The sequence below is a fragment of the Dromiciops gliroides genome, chromosome 5 (assembly GCF_019393635.1).
Source record: "Dromiciops gliroides isolate mDroGli1 chromosome 5, mDroGli1.pri, whole genome shotgun sequence".
In the NCBI taxonomy this organism is placed as follows: domain Eukaryota; kingdom Metazoa; phylum Chordata; class Mammalia; order Microbiotheria; family Microbiotheriidae; genus Dromiciops; species Dromiciops gliroides.
This window is the reverse complement of record NC_057865.1, coordinates 62,514,349-62,528,692: the sequence shown is the minus strand read 5'-3', so window position 1 is coordinate 62,528,692 and position 14,344 is coordinate 62,514,349. Positions and strand designations below refer to the sequence as shown.

Genomic DNA, 14,344 nt, shown 5'->3' with positions numbered 1-14,344 from the left:
TGAAACCCTCAGATTTGCCGGATGACCCACATCTAGCAAATAACACTGATGGAGAAAAAACTGGATACAATATACATTCTTGATTTGAAACTTCAGCCTTTTGCTGCTTAACTTGAACAAATGGAGATTAAATTGCGGGGAGGAGTACTACATTTGTCTGTAGCTTATGTTTTTAATAAATCAAGACCAATTTTAGATTAACATTGAGATGGGTTATACTTCAATGTATATCTCAACCTTTTCAATGGTCTTTCAAAGAGCTCTTAAATAAGATCCGTCATGATGCTCTTCGTATGTGAAAAAAAACCATACAAAATAAAAAAAAAAAAACACATGAGCAAAGAACAATAGCTCATTTCTGATACTTACCCAGAGATCTCTCCTTTGTCTGGTTGGTTGATCTCACCACAGGAAGGCTTGCCCGTGTACGGCTGCCTCTGGAAAAAGGAGTAGGTGACTCTCCCTCTGACATGGCTTCCAAAGAATCAGCAGATGCCTCTGACAGATGCTCAGCCTGGTCTCCCAAATTGGGCGGTTGAGGGCTTTGAGAAAGCTTTGGGCTTCTCGTCTGCAAAAGACATTAAAGGGAGGGAAGGGGAAGCATGGCATTCTATTATTACACTTGTAAATGTTTTCAATACTATCAAGATTGGACAATCTGGAAAATCAATTTTGGGGGAGAGGGTTGGGGCTGTGATGGGGGTGGAGAAAAGTCCATCAAAAATTTTGAATTTAGAAATCTGAATGGCTTTGTGCGGTCAAGGTGACTGCTATGAAAGTTATTTTTAAAAACATATTGTCCCTGGGTATGCCATTAGGATTTTTATTGCTGTACCTCTACCGCACAAATTTCATTTCTAACAAGGACCTGAGGCTAAGACATATTATAGGAGAGATGTATGGCAATTCCATTCCCTATGACTTGAACAACTGTTAACAGGTGTTATAACAGTAGAAGTAAATGTGCACAGACACATATCCTTAACAGGGAAGGGAAGATGCTTCTATGGCTAAGCTGCACCATTCTATTTCTAAGTCTTTCACTGAGATTACTTTGAAAATCAGTAAGGTAACATTATAGAAGAGAAAATAGTGGCACAGTTGGGCAGGGATTTGGTGACTGGAATCCAATAAGATTTTTCAAAATCTCTATTCTTTCTCTTACCCACCTTGCCAATCAACAGAGTGGCTCTGCAAATAAATACAGCCACGTTGGAATAGAGTCTCAATTTTAATGATGTCTATTGCTCAGGGATTGAGTAAAAATGAGAAGAATCAATCAAATTGCTGCCCACATGAACTGATCAATAGAACTCAATCTATTTCAATGCACTCAGTACCTACAAACTACTACACAGGGTATAGAAGAAATGGAACACATTAACCCCTACCCTCAGGGAATTTCCAAAGTTGTCAAAAAGATGAGACAAATGAGCAAATTGCAAACAATGCTGGTTAGGATATAGTTAAGTAGCCTATGAACTGGGTGCTCTCCATGACTTTAGTGAATTTGGGATTTCACAGATGTGAGTACTCCCTCCATAGATAGAAATTGCAGCCCATTCATTCACACACACCTTCTCATCTTATGTGACTCATGTTGATGTGCTCCTATAAAACCTTTACAGGGTTTCTATCCAGTGTGCCCAGTGCCTTCTAGATAGCTCAGCATAATGCAGGTACCAAAGGAACACAAAATTTCAAAATTTGTTGGCTTTTGATGATCCATTCTGAAGTTTAACCCAGATCCTAAAGTTTTCCATTGCAAACAAAACCAAGTTCAGTTCATAAATTCATCATGAATATTCTAAAGAACAAACAGGAAATAAAACCAGGTGGTGAGAGTATCAATTTTCTTATATGCATATCAACACTTAATAGTTTGCTAAACTTTCACCTGTTATGTCTGTTTAACTGAATTGAATTGGATACAGATGAAAAATAATATAGTATATTTCCCTTTCCTTAAAGGAAAGAAGGCTAGATAGCACCTGACTGCTTCCATTCTTAGCATATGAGAAGATCTGAATAATATGGATAACTCAACTCAGCTAGGAAAATGTAGGTGCTATACCCCTTTCTAGGACCTAAGCTCCTTGACGGTAGAGACAGCCTTATTTTTGTCTTTGTATTCTCAGCACCTCACATAATGACATGTACTTTTTTCTCACCTCCTCAATCCATCCATATAGGAAACTACTTGCATGGGAATGTTTTACTCATGTAACTTACTCTCTATAACTTACAGTCTTGGAGAACTGCATGAAGCATTGGGAGGTTAACTGATGTGGTCAGGGTGACTCATAAAGTGTCAGAGGCATCTTGGACCCAGGGTTCCCCAGCTCCAAACTCTGTTCCTGATCCACCACAGCAGGTAGTCTCTCATGGTGCCCACAGGTGGTCAGAAAATGTGTAAATGAATTGATGGTGGAATTCCTGACTAGTCAATAGTTGAGGTAACCCATGCAATTATTCATTTCTCCTTGGACTGTGATTGCTTACTGCATGAACCAAATAGCTGGTTATGACCAAAATGTACCTTTTTTTGAAATCTGTTTGCATTGTATGAACCCAGTCCCAGTGTTGGCAGAGGAATACTATTTTGTCAGGAGAAGTAACCTTAAAGATCCTACTCACAGTTTGAGATGGCTTTATGCCTTCCTTTGAATGAACTACACAGTTTCTGAAAAAGGGCCGTAGATTAAACTAAGAAAAAAAAGGCCTTATAGAGAAAAACACCTTGTCTTTGTTTCTGACCCTAAAAAGACACATTAGGACAAGCCAAACAGCCAAGAAATGATACCACTTTCCTTCAAGTGGGAGCACTTACAATATTTGTCATTTGTTCTCCTCTACTGACTGTTGATAAAAAAGAACAAATTTTATGGACATTCCTTTTCTATTGTTAAAAGACTTAGGAAAAAAAACCCTAAAATAAAAAACCCCCAAAACTAAAGAAATAAAAAAAATTAACCCTTGAAGAGAGTAATCAAAATCAAGTATCTCTGTTGTCCACATAAATGCCTGAGGCAGACACATGTTTGGAGGGAGAAAAAAGTCCCAGAAAGAAGCAAATGCCTCCTTTCTTCTTTAGACATATTCTCTTCAAAATATGAACATCAGCTCTTTCCCTTTTATAATTCCCATGTTAGAAACTCTCACTCTGAAAACTCACTGCCTTTTATTGTCATGTGTTAGAAGTCTCCTCACATACAGAATTCAATGTCCTCTAATCATATCTCTATTTGCTGCCAAAGCATCCTTTATGTTCAGAAAGAGGACAGTCTTTCTTGAGATTGCCATTGTCAACGGTGCTAATGTTTTATACAGGAAAATAATCAATTAGCCAGTTATTGTATCCAGGAGCGTGACAGATACTACCTGGAGTGGGTGGGACCACAAAAGAAAGGTGACTCATCAGTCCTGCCTGCTAAAAGAATTGATGGTCTGGGTGGGAAAATGTTGGGAAAAACAGAAGAGAAATAATTAGAGAACAATTAAATGTTAACTGTGTGTTACAGACTATAAAATTCCATAAGAAGAAGAATCTGCTGTGGAAGAATGGACAGGATTTGATTTGAATAACAAAAGGGGAGTCTGGGGAATGATCATGGGCAAAGAAAAAGAAAAAGAATCATAGTAAACAATGTTTTACAGGGTGTTTTCCATACAGAGGCTGCACGGCATAACAGAAAGAAAGCAGGATTTGCTATCTCAGCTCCAACATTAATTACCCAGGTGATCTGGGATAAATAACCTCTCAGAGCCTCAGTTTCCTCTTCTGTAAAATGTGAAGGTTGGACTAGATGAACTTTGAGGTAATTTCATTTCTAAATGTAAGTTCCTAGGATCCTCACAAACAATCCCGTGAGATTTTTACTATAAGAATTATTATCCCCATTCAGTGGATGAGGAAACTGAAGGTTAGAGATTAAGTGACTTGACTAAGGTCATACAAGTTTAGTAAGCTGTGGAAGAAGGAATTCATGCCCAGGTCCTGCAATCTTTTCACTACACCGTGCTGATTCTCTGTTGGGATTTGTGAACAGAGCTCTCAGAACAGTCACTTGCACTTCCTCCCTTTGGCCCCCCTAGACATAATAAAGTACAATTCAGGGGTCCTGTTAGGAGCCTTAAAACATATCTTCCCATTATGTAGATATCAGTCAGTCAGTCAATAAACCTATAGTTTTAATGTGTTTTAGTAATGTTTATTATCATATTAATATATGTTTATATTTATATGTATATAATTATAAAGATATATTAATATGAAAATAAACCTAAATTAAGCATTTACCACGTGCCAAGCACTGTGCTAATCCTTCACCTATCTGGTGTTTCAAAGTCTGTCAAACACCTGTAAATATGTTACCTCAATTTGTCTTCATAAGAATTCTGCGGGTGCAGCCATCCTTCCTATTTTATAGATGATTCCCATTCAACTGAAAGTGACTCCTCAAGATTTAGCAGCACTGGGGGCAGCTAGGTGGTGCAGTGGATAGAGCACTGGCCCTGGATTCATGAGGACCTAAGTTCAAATCCGGCCTCAGATACTTAACACTTACTAGCTGTGTGACCCTGGGCAAGTCACTTAACCCCAATTGCCACACACACACACAATCAAAAAGATTTAGCAGCACTGTATTTGAACCCCTTCTTTTCACTCAATTACCTTGTATAAAATGATATGGAAAGTGTTTCATAAGCCTCAAGTATTATAGACATGTTAGCTTTTATTATAGCTCTAGGTATTTTCTCTGACCATCTCATATCCCTGGAATGTTCTCCCTCCTCATCCCTCTTTATCTATTGGTTTCTCTTGTTTTCCTTTAAGTCCCAAATAAAATCCCATCTTCTACCTAAAGCCTTTCTCAGCTCTTAATTTTAGTGTTTTCTTTATTTCCTGTTTATCCTGCATACGGCTTGATTGTACATTTATTTTTGTTTGTTGTCTCATTAGATTATGGGCTCTTTGAGGGTAAGGACTGTTTTTTGCCTCTTTTTGTATCTTCAGCATGGTGCCTGACACATCACCGGGGATTAATAAATGTTTACTAGCTGACTGACTGCATTTACTTTGCTTTTGTTTCATATGTGGATACATGCATATCTATATATGTATATTTATTCTGTATTTATTTCTGTTCTGTATATGTTCATATGTGTATTTGTCTTCCTCTATTAGAATGTTCCCTGAGGGCAAGGATTGTTATTTTTTTTTTGTCTTTGTATTCCCAGTATCTAGTATATAATAAATGAATAGATTGATTACCTTACATCTAACTTATTTTTCTACCCATCCATAGAAGCTCTCTGAGGGCAGGGGCTATGTTGGATTTTATCTTTAAGGGCCCAAGTGCCCAGCACAAAGCCTTACACATAGTAAATGATTAATAAATGTTTGCTTAACTGAACCAAGTGAGAAATTTTGACTCAAGAAGCATAATTTATACCGTAACAACAACACTATAAAGAAAGACAACTTTGGACGACTTAAGAAATCTGACCAAGGTAATGACCAACCACAATTCTACAGGACTAATGGACACCCTACCTGCCTACTGACACAGAGGGGATGGATGAGTCTGAATGCAGAATGAGACCTTTTTTTGGACTTGTCCAATTCAGGAATTTGTTCTGTTTGTGTATATTTATTTCTCTCTAATTTTTTTCCCAATGGAGGTGGAAGGGAGAGAAATAAATTTAGTTAAGTTGAAAAAAATTAAATAGAATATGACAGCTAGAACTGGAACTCAGGTCTTCTGTCTCCACCTTCAGTATTTGGTCCATTACGCTCTGAGTTAGCCAGCTGATAGGACTGTGTTCTCAAGAAGCATTTTCTATCATTTGTATCATCCCACAGCCCTGTGAAGTAGGTACTAGAAGTGTTACTTTTCCCATTTTACAAGTGAAGAAAGTGAGGTTGGAGAAATCAAGTCAATAAGCATTTATTGAATGCTTATGAGCCAAAATACAAATTTGTTGTCCAGTTGTGTCAGACTCTTCTTGACAGAGATACTGGAATACTAATATAAGCAGAAATAAAGATAGTCAACCCACAAAGAGTTTTAATTCTAGTGGAGAAAGGCAATACATAAAAGGGAACGGAATAGCTGGGAGGTGGTGTGGGGTAGGGGTAGAAAGAAGATACTGGGCCTGAGGATATTGTAAAGAAAGTCCTGGGGAGAGGAATAACCACAAGCCTAGCCTGTGCCTCCTAAAGACAGAGGTATTAAGAGAAGGAGAGGTCTCCTAGGAGGGCTCTTCCAATGTATGAAGTTAAGGCATGAAGGAAGCTTTCGGGGTGAAGAGGTTTCTGGAGTATTGTAGAGAAAGTCTGGGAGAGTCAGTGGTTTAGCCTGGAGGGAAACGAATTGATTGGCCTATATTGTCACACCTTAGGGTCAGAGGTGGGATTCTAACCCACTGGACTCCAAAGCCAGCACCATATCATTTCGCTGCACTGCCTCTCCTGCAGAAGTGATGCGGGCAAATCATCCAAAGCTATTTAAATTCTTAAGGTGACTTTTTCCAACAAGGCTGCACCAACATCACAGACCATACAATAATCAACCCCAAGTATGGAACCTTAGATACATGGATACCTATGACCTTCATCAGTTGACCTGATTTCTAACATCTCCCAATAGTCAGTTTTACCCAATTGCTAACATTTTATAATATGAGCAATCCCTAATGAGAAAGCTAACTTCTCTAAGGCTTTTCACTCCAAAAATGTTAATAATGCCTCGTATTGGCCATCACCCTGCAGTAAAGATTTTGAAATGCTCAGTTTTTCCAGGAATGAAAGGCAAAAGCCTGTATTCTTAGCCAAAGCTAGGATTTTCTTTGATGTCCCTCTGACAGGATTTTCCCCCCAGTAGTAAAACATATAATGGAAAGAGTATGCATAGTGCTTTAGTCTTTAAAATACTAGGAAAAAATTTAAAACCTCCCAATGAAAAACACATACATACCTTCCTGGAGAGAAGAAATAAGAGAGAGAGAGAGAGAGAGAGAGAGAGAGAGAGAGAGAGAGAGAGAGAGAGAGAGAGAGAGAGAGAAGGGCTAGGGGAAGGACAAAAGGCAAAAGGCAGAGAAAGAAAAGGGAGGTTAAGAAAGGCAGGGAAAGGAGAAAAGTTAGAGTGGGGGAAGGAAGGGAAAGGGGAAAGAGGGTATGAGAATTCCAGAGTATAGGAATTTATTTGGGTATAATTTATTTGGGAGCACGCCTGCATTGGCAGATATAGGAACCCACTTAGCAAGGCTAGGTCCTTTCTATCTCTAATTTCTTTGATCCTAATATCATACACCAGAGCACCTCTCAGGAGGAAACTTCTGAGCAATGAGAGTATGAGATGCCCAGACCTGCCCATTGGCCACCCAGACTCACAATGGGGTTATCCTATTAGCATCCTGAGGAAGGTCCTATGTGAAGCCCGGTTGGGATTTAGATGGATGACAGAGAGAAACAAGACGGCTACTAGGGTGCTCCATCTTTTGGCTGGTTGAGCTGCTTGTGGTGATACCCCCTAGAGGCAACTCGTGGGCTATGACCTGGTTTGGGGCAGGTAGTGGGGCTGGTGTGATCTACTACTTTAATTCAGGTCTGTGCTGAATCCTCACTCTACCTGTGTGATCTTAGGCAAGTCAAATTCTCTCTGGGTTTCAGTACCTCATGTGTAAAATGAAAGGGCTGGAAGAGTCTCCAATGTCCCTTCCAGCTTTGAATTTATGATCCTATTATCATAAATTATATAGAGATTTGGCAAGCCTGACCATTTCTTCCCCATGGCGTTCATTTTCCATTCTCTAAAACAGAATATCACCCGTGCAGGCAGATTGGATGGATTGTATACAAGCCTCCCTTCTTCTCCACCTTCCAAACACATTTTAGGGAGGACAATTGCCGACCAGGGATAGTTTCACCCAAAGACTACAGAAGCCCTCGGTCTGATGGGATCTGGAAATTTGAGTTCTAGTTTCTTCTCTGCCACCACCTAATTGGGAGGCTTTGGACAAGTCTCTTAAAATCTCCGGCCCACAGTTTCCTCACCTATAAAATGTGAGGGCCAGACTAGAGGATTCTGTCCTATTCAAAATTCTACAGTGGGTCTCCTACAGATGCCACTTACTACCTGTGGGACTCTGGGAAAGTTGCTCGAGCTCTCTGGGACTCATTTTCCTCATTTATAAAATGAGAAGACTGTATCGGACAACCTTTAAGTTTCCTTCCAACCCAAGATCTCTCATCCCATGATCCCTATAACTACAAAACATTCCCTATCCTAGAAAAGGCTGAAGTTTAATGGTCTTCCCAGGTTATGATCTGGGAAGGAATGGCTCTCTCAGAAGTGTTTGTCCCATAAAACCTGCAGTATAGAAACACATTGCTAATGCATGAGATCTTGTTTCAGAGAAAGAAAGAGTACAGCCTTGGTTGGGAGCCAGAATTATAGAACTGCAAAATGGGAGAGCCCTCAACTTGTCTAACTCTTCCCCTAAAACATGAATTCTTCTAACTGTTGGGAACCTTCCTGCTCAGGTATCCATGGAAACATCATAAGTTACCATCCCATACCCAACTTACCTTCTAATTGTTTAGAATGTAGACAGGGGATATAACTCACCCTTCCAAATTCATTTGCAATTGGGTCAAAGGCAGTTCTGTAAGGCATGTGACGGGATGGAAGGGCTAACTTTCTTTGTGTTAATAGGGTGGCACTCCCCTCCTTGATTCAAAACAGACCTATCCATTGAAAAGGGGTAGTCACAAACTGGGCCCTTCACCTTGGAATCCAGCTGGCATAGTGAGGCCTCTTCCCAAGGAGAAAAGACAGAGCATAAGGCACTTTAAACATATAACCTGGGCAGCTAGGTGGCACAGTGGATAGAGCACAGGCCCTGGATTCAGGAGGATCTGAGTTCAAATCTAGCCTCAGACACTTTATACCTACTAGCTGTGTGACCCTAGGCAAGTCACTTAATTGCCTCACCAAAAAAACAAAAAACAAAACAAAAACACATAATGACCTACCCAGAATAGAAAGCATTGGAAGTACTTCAAAGCTAAGGTGTTTCTTCTAGGCCCTGCACTTTCTTTTTTCCTTCCCCAAGGCTAGAATACAGAGGCTTTTAGGTTCTGATCTCTTCCCTGTTTTTTCTGATGGACAATGGAGCAGAAGACTTTCCTCTTTTTCTGATGAGCAGAAGAATGCTGTTCCCAGTCTTCTCTCTCCCTCCTTCCCATCTCTCTCCATTTACCCTGCCATCCAGTCTATTTACTGCCCATTGCTGGAAAAGTTTCCTAGGTAAGAAAGCTACCTACCATAAACAGTTTTGAGGTACCACAGTCTCATCAGGTTTGGGGGTTTGTTTTTGTTTTTGTTTTTTGTACAAGGATATAAGCCCAGCGCTTAAAAAAAAAAAAATCTCTCCCTATCTCTTCTAGCCTCCGTAATTGATTCTCAGTAGAAGACCATGGATACTATTATCTCCCTGGAAGGCCATTTTCTCGAGTTCTCAAACTAGATAATTGGCAGGAATAAGTGGGCATGTTCATGAATACGGCAGCATCTTCACTAAGTGGTCATTCAACCACTGCCTGAACACCTCAAAGGCCAAGGAACTCATCTTCCAAAGCAGTTAACTCTGCTTGTGGATGGTTCTAATTGTTAGAAAACTCTTTCTTATATAAGGAACTCATCTTCTAAGGCAATTAACCCTGTCTTTGGATGGTTCTAATTGGTATGTAGGTGACAGGGGTTTTTTCCTTCTTCTTATGGTATGTTCTCAATACCACAGCAATTTGGGATTTTAAACTGGAGGGGAAGAAAGATGCAGTTATGTTATTTAACCATCTTAATTAACTAATTAATTGCTATTTTCAGTCCTTAACATGAAGGCTGAGGTGGCACAGCACAGTAAATTGAGAGCTGGCTTGAGAATCAGGAAGATCTGGGCTCAGATTTGGTTTCTAATGCCTCTAGATTATGAGTTTGGACAATTCAAGTAACCTCTTTATGTCCAATGGCAACTGTTAAAGCCTGTAAGCTCTTGCCAATCTGCAGTTGTGTAAGTAGTTTCCTCACTAGAAAGAATACACCAATGCGATCACAAATCAGGACCTATCCCCTCCAAAAAAATCAGTAAAACCCCGCTATATTTGAGATTCCTGGGCCAGGAAAATGAAGCTCCCAAACCAGACTTATGTAGTTATTGTGTTCAAATACAAAAGGTCCTCAACTGGGGCACATCAGTCAGTTCAATTTACTCTTATTTTGAAAAACCCAACACTGTTTTAATGAGGTTTTACTTTGTCTTGGGTCCCCTTTCATATGATGCCAAGGTTGCTGCAAATGGAGGATTACAGAATTACAATGAAACCTTCCCCACGTGCTGATGAAGTCAGAATGACTCACATGGTTGGTATTAATGAGATGTTCAGACATAATGCTCTACCCAGGCTCAGCTTACTTTTTGTAACTCCGCGATACAGCTATTTATTCTGAGACCAGTCAAAATTTGGATTTAATACCAAGAGAAATTTGTGAGTTACCATCAGACCTAGGAAAAGATCAGAGGGGTACAGGGCTAGTCTTGAGACTCAGGACCACAACAGTGTTTAGTCCATGACTACCCTGTATTTGAAACCTTTTCATCTTGGGGGAACTTGGTAGAGCTTACCCTCCATCACTATCAAAACCCAGTGTTACCTCTGTGATATAATGGGGCATGAGAGTAAGTTTCCATGGATGTCTTGTTCTTACACGAAGATAGATGCTAAATTACTGTTTGTTGATTGATTTACGATGCTGATGTGGATTATGAGTGGATTTAGAACTCAGAAGACGAAGAAATAGCTATGGAGCCTGTGTTGTGAATAGATGAAAACCTTGGATGTCAGGCACAATCATCTATGAAGTATGTACTATGTGCCAGGAACTAGAGACAGAATAACATGAACAAACAGTTCCTACCCCCAAGGAGTTTATGTTTTAATAGGATGCAATAATTTTTTTTAACTTAAAGACTGAATTTATTTTACTCCCTTAGGGAAATAATACATTAATTAATGGATTTCATTAAATTAATAAATATATTTCATTATGAATTTTTAATGAAGTAAATTGTTCATGGTTATGTATTTGTTTCACAAGATACTTGAATACATTTTTTTTTGAAGTGAGGCAATTGGGGTTAAGTGACTTGCCCAGGGTCACACAGCTAGTAAGTGTTAAGTGTCTGAGGCCGGATTTGAACTCAGGTACTCCTGAATCCAGGGCCCGTGCTCTATCCACTGCGCCATCTAGCTGCCCCTTGAATACAATTTTTAAAAGAGAAATTTGTTCCTTTATCAGAAGCCTCCTTGCCTGTCTTTTTTATTTTTCCTAGAAAAGGAGTTGGAGCAATGGGGAAAGTATAGCCATGATGTCCAACAACTTCGGTCAAGGGATTTGTGGGAGGAGAAACACTTAGGTGGAATAGTGGGTAAAAGTGCTGATTTGGAGTCCACAGGATCTGAGTTCAGATCCCACCTCAGAAACTTACTAGTTGTGGTAACTTGGCTGAATCACTTTACCTTTGCCTTCCTCAGTTTTCTCATCCATAAAATGAGGGCAATAACAGCAACTACTTCACAGGGTTGTTTGTGAGGATTGAATGCATCTAAATGTGATGGCAATGAAGATTCTATTCTTTAAAAATTTTTTTTCAGTTTTTAAAATAACCATTTTTATTTAAAGTGGAAGATTATATTCTTAGAAAACTACTTTTGACAGTTGTTTAGCAAGGAGAGGGCCTAAAAGGATCAGTGAAGGAAGAAAAATTATGGGGCTTGTATCACATGCAAAACACATATGTAGTAGTTCTGAAGAATATGCTTATTTGCAGAGTTGTTCCATTTAGTGATATTAAAGCCCAGCTTCACACAAATCCCCATACAGAGAAGGGAAAAAAAAAAAGGTATGATAGAGATGGCACTCAATTTGGAAGCAGGAGACCTAGGTTTGCAGCTTCTCTACGGCTAACGGTGAGATCTTGTGTCACAGGTCAGGGGTTCTTAACCTTGTTCACATCATGACCCTCTTGACAATATGGATCCCTTTTCAGAATAAAGTTCTGTTACTTACCCTCGCAATAGAAGGAAATGGTGCGCTTCAGTTAGAGGTCAGTCAAAATTCAAATGTACTCTTTTTCCCCATCTAAATTCATGACTGCTCCGGACATTTACCCACTGAATCCAGCTTAAGAGCCCCTATCATAGATCTTGAACTGGAAGTGGTCTAGTAGGCCATCTACTCTGACCTTTTCATTTTACAAATGAGGGAACTGAGGCCCAAGGGATGAAGTAACTTTCATGGTTCTGGGATTCAGACTCAAATTCTTTTAACTGCCTCTTTGGGTAATTCACAACCCCTCTCACGGTTCTGTTATCTAGAAAATTAAAGGGTGGGCCTAGATCATCTCTAAGGTCCCATCCTGTTCCAAATCTCCTGAATGAACTGGAGGGAAACTCTGTTTAGGAAGCCCTGAATACAGCTGCACAAATAAAACAGTAGATACAATCTCTGCTTTGAATCAATACTGTGCATAATCCTTATTGCCTCATGTTCAAACATTCAGACATTTTGTCTGCCAATCACACACCAAACCTTGTGTGACTGGGAAGATCATAAGTCAGGAGTCATTTATACTTTCATGGGGAGTAAAAGTGGGGAAGGGATCCTTTTAAAAAGTCTTCATCGATAGAGACAATATTTGAATATCAACCTACCTCATTCCCAACACACAGATCTCTGGCTTTATCTCGCCAGGACTCTAGGCCACTTCCTTGCAGTCTCCTCCCCTCAAAAGTACCCAGTATACTGTTAGGTGCTGTCTCTTCCCTTTAGAATGGAAGCTTCCTGAGAGCAGGACATGTATTGCTCACTTATATTAATGTCCCCAGTGCTTAGCACAGTGCCTGATAATAAACACTTAATAAATGTAATCCTCTCTCTCCCCCTGTCTCTCAGCATATCTCTCTCTCTCTCTCTCTCTCTCTCTCTCTCTCTCTCTCTCTCTCTCTCCTTGCCTCTTTCTCCTTCCCTGTCTCTATCTCTCTGCCTATCTCAGTCTCTCTCTGTGGGTGACTGTCTGTCTCTCTCTCCCTCCATACTGACATAAAATTGGGTGAAAACCCATTTCAGCCTTGAAAATTAGGCTCCCCTCTCTCTAAAACCTACTTACACAAAATGGTGGAAAGTGTTTTCTCTGAAACTTATTTTGGTGAATTATCCTCCATTCACTCAAGTTCATAGCCCTTCTTCTCAAGGTTTCCATTTCAACCTTTCTCTACTCTTTCCGTCCAAAGATTATCCTAGACATTATTCATGATTTTCACCTGTGAAAACAGAAGGATGTTTGGTCTGGAGTCAAATCATACGACTCAGCAGTTGAACAAAATACAACTGTATCTTTTGTTTCCACATTTTTCTTCATGGTGTGAATTATTTCATTATCAGATCAGAAAGAAGATGGGAGTGGGAGATGGAGGGTCATGCCAAGTATTCACTTTTTCTCAACAATTTTACATTTGACCAGAGATAACTCCAGGTGAGCAGTGGCAGCATAGAGAGACAAGCCCCTGGGCAGGCTGGAGAAAATGAGAGAGGGCAGCCACTGCCCCCAGGCTGGGCATTCAGATGTTCCTTACTAACCCCTCCTAACCAGTAGCTTATTCACAAATAAGTGACAGGGATGCCTAGCCACTGTGGAGGCATATTCCTTCATTATTAGAAGATCGTAAACTTATCAAGAATAAGGAACTGTCTTTTGCCTCTGTTTGTAACCCCAGTGCTTAGCACAATGCCTGGCACATGATGGGTGATTCATTGATTGATTGATAGAAGTACAAATAGAAGAAAAAAGTGTTTCAGAGAAACACATTCAGATCTGGAAGAACTGTGGTAGAATTCTTCTTTGTGGGGTCTCTTACTCAGGATGATGGGAGAGCACCTCATTAAAGGTCGTAATTATCCCTATTATCTGAATGTCTGGGACTGAAATGAGGTAATAAATTCATGGGGAAAAGGGAAGAAAAGAAGAGAGAAAGTGTTTCCTCTTTTCATATCTTCATTGAGGAATTTTCTTTTCATTTCCCCTTCCTCTCCTCAGTCTGGTTGCATGATTTCACTGGTTCAGAGAACTTCCAGTGTGAGGACTCTGTCTTCTAATGCAAATCCACACCAGTATGTAACTTAAGAGTCATAGTTACCTGGAGCCATTGTAAAGTTAAATGCCTTAGCTAATGAGTCAGGGGGCAGAGTTAAATCCAGGTCTTCCTAACTCTAAGCCTACG

The 14,344-nt window shown here is 39.9% G+C and overlaps 1 protein-coding gene across 3 annotated transcripts in view; it reads right to left on the bottom strand.

Moving 5' to 3' along the window:
- The window catches only part of KIAA1217 (KIAA1217 ortholog), a 587,997-nt gene that overhangs the window by 195,267 nt on the left and 378,386 nt on the right, over positions 1-14,344 (bottom strand). For all 3 annotated transcript variants that reach the window (XM_043968401.1, XM_043968404.1, XM_043968405.1), the window contains exon 3: positions 370-568. In XM_043968401.1, the coding sequence (XP_043824336.1) occupies positions 370-568 (199 nt within the window). The remainder of the gene's footprint in view (positions 1-369; positions 569-14,344) is intronic.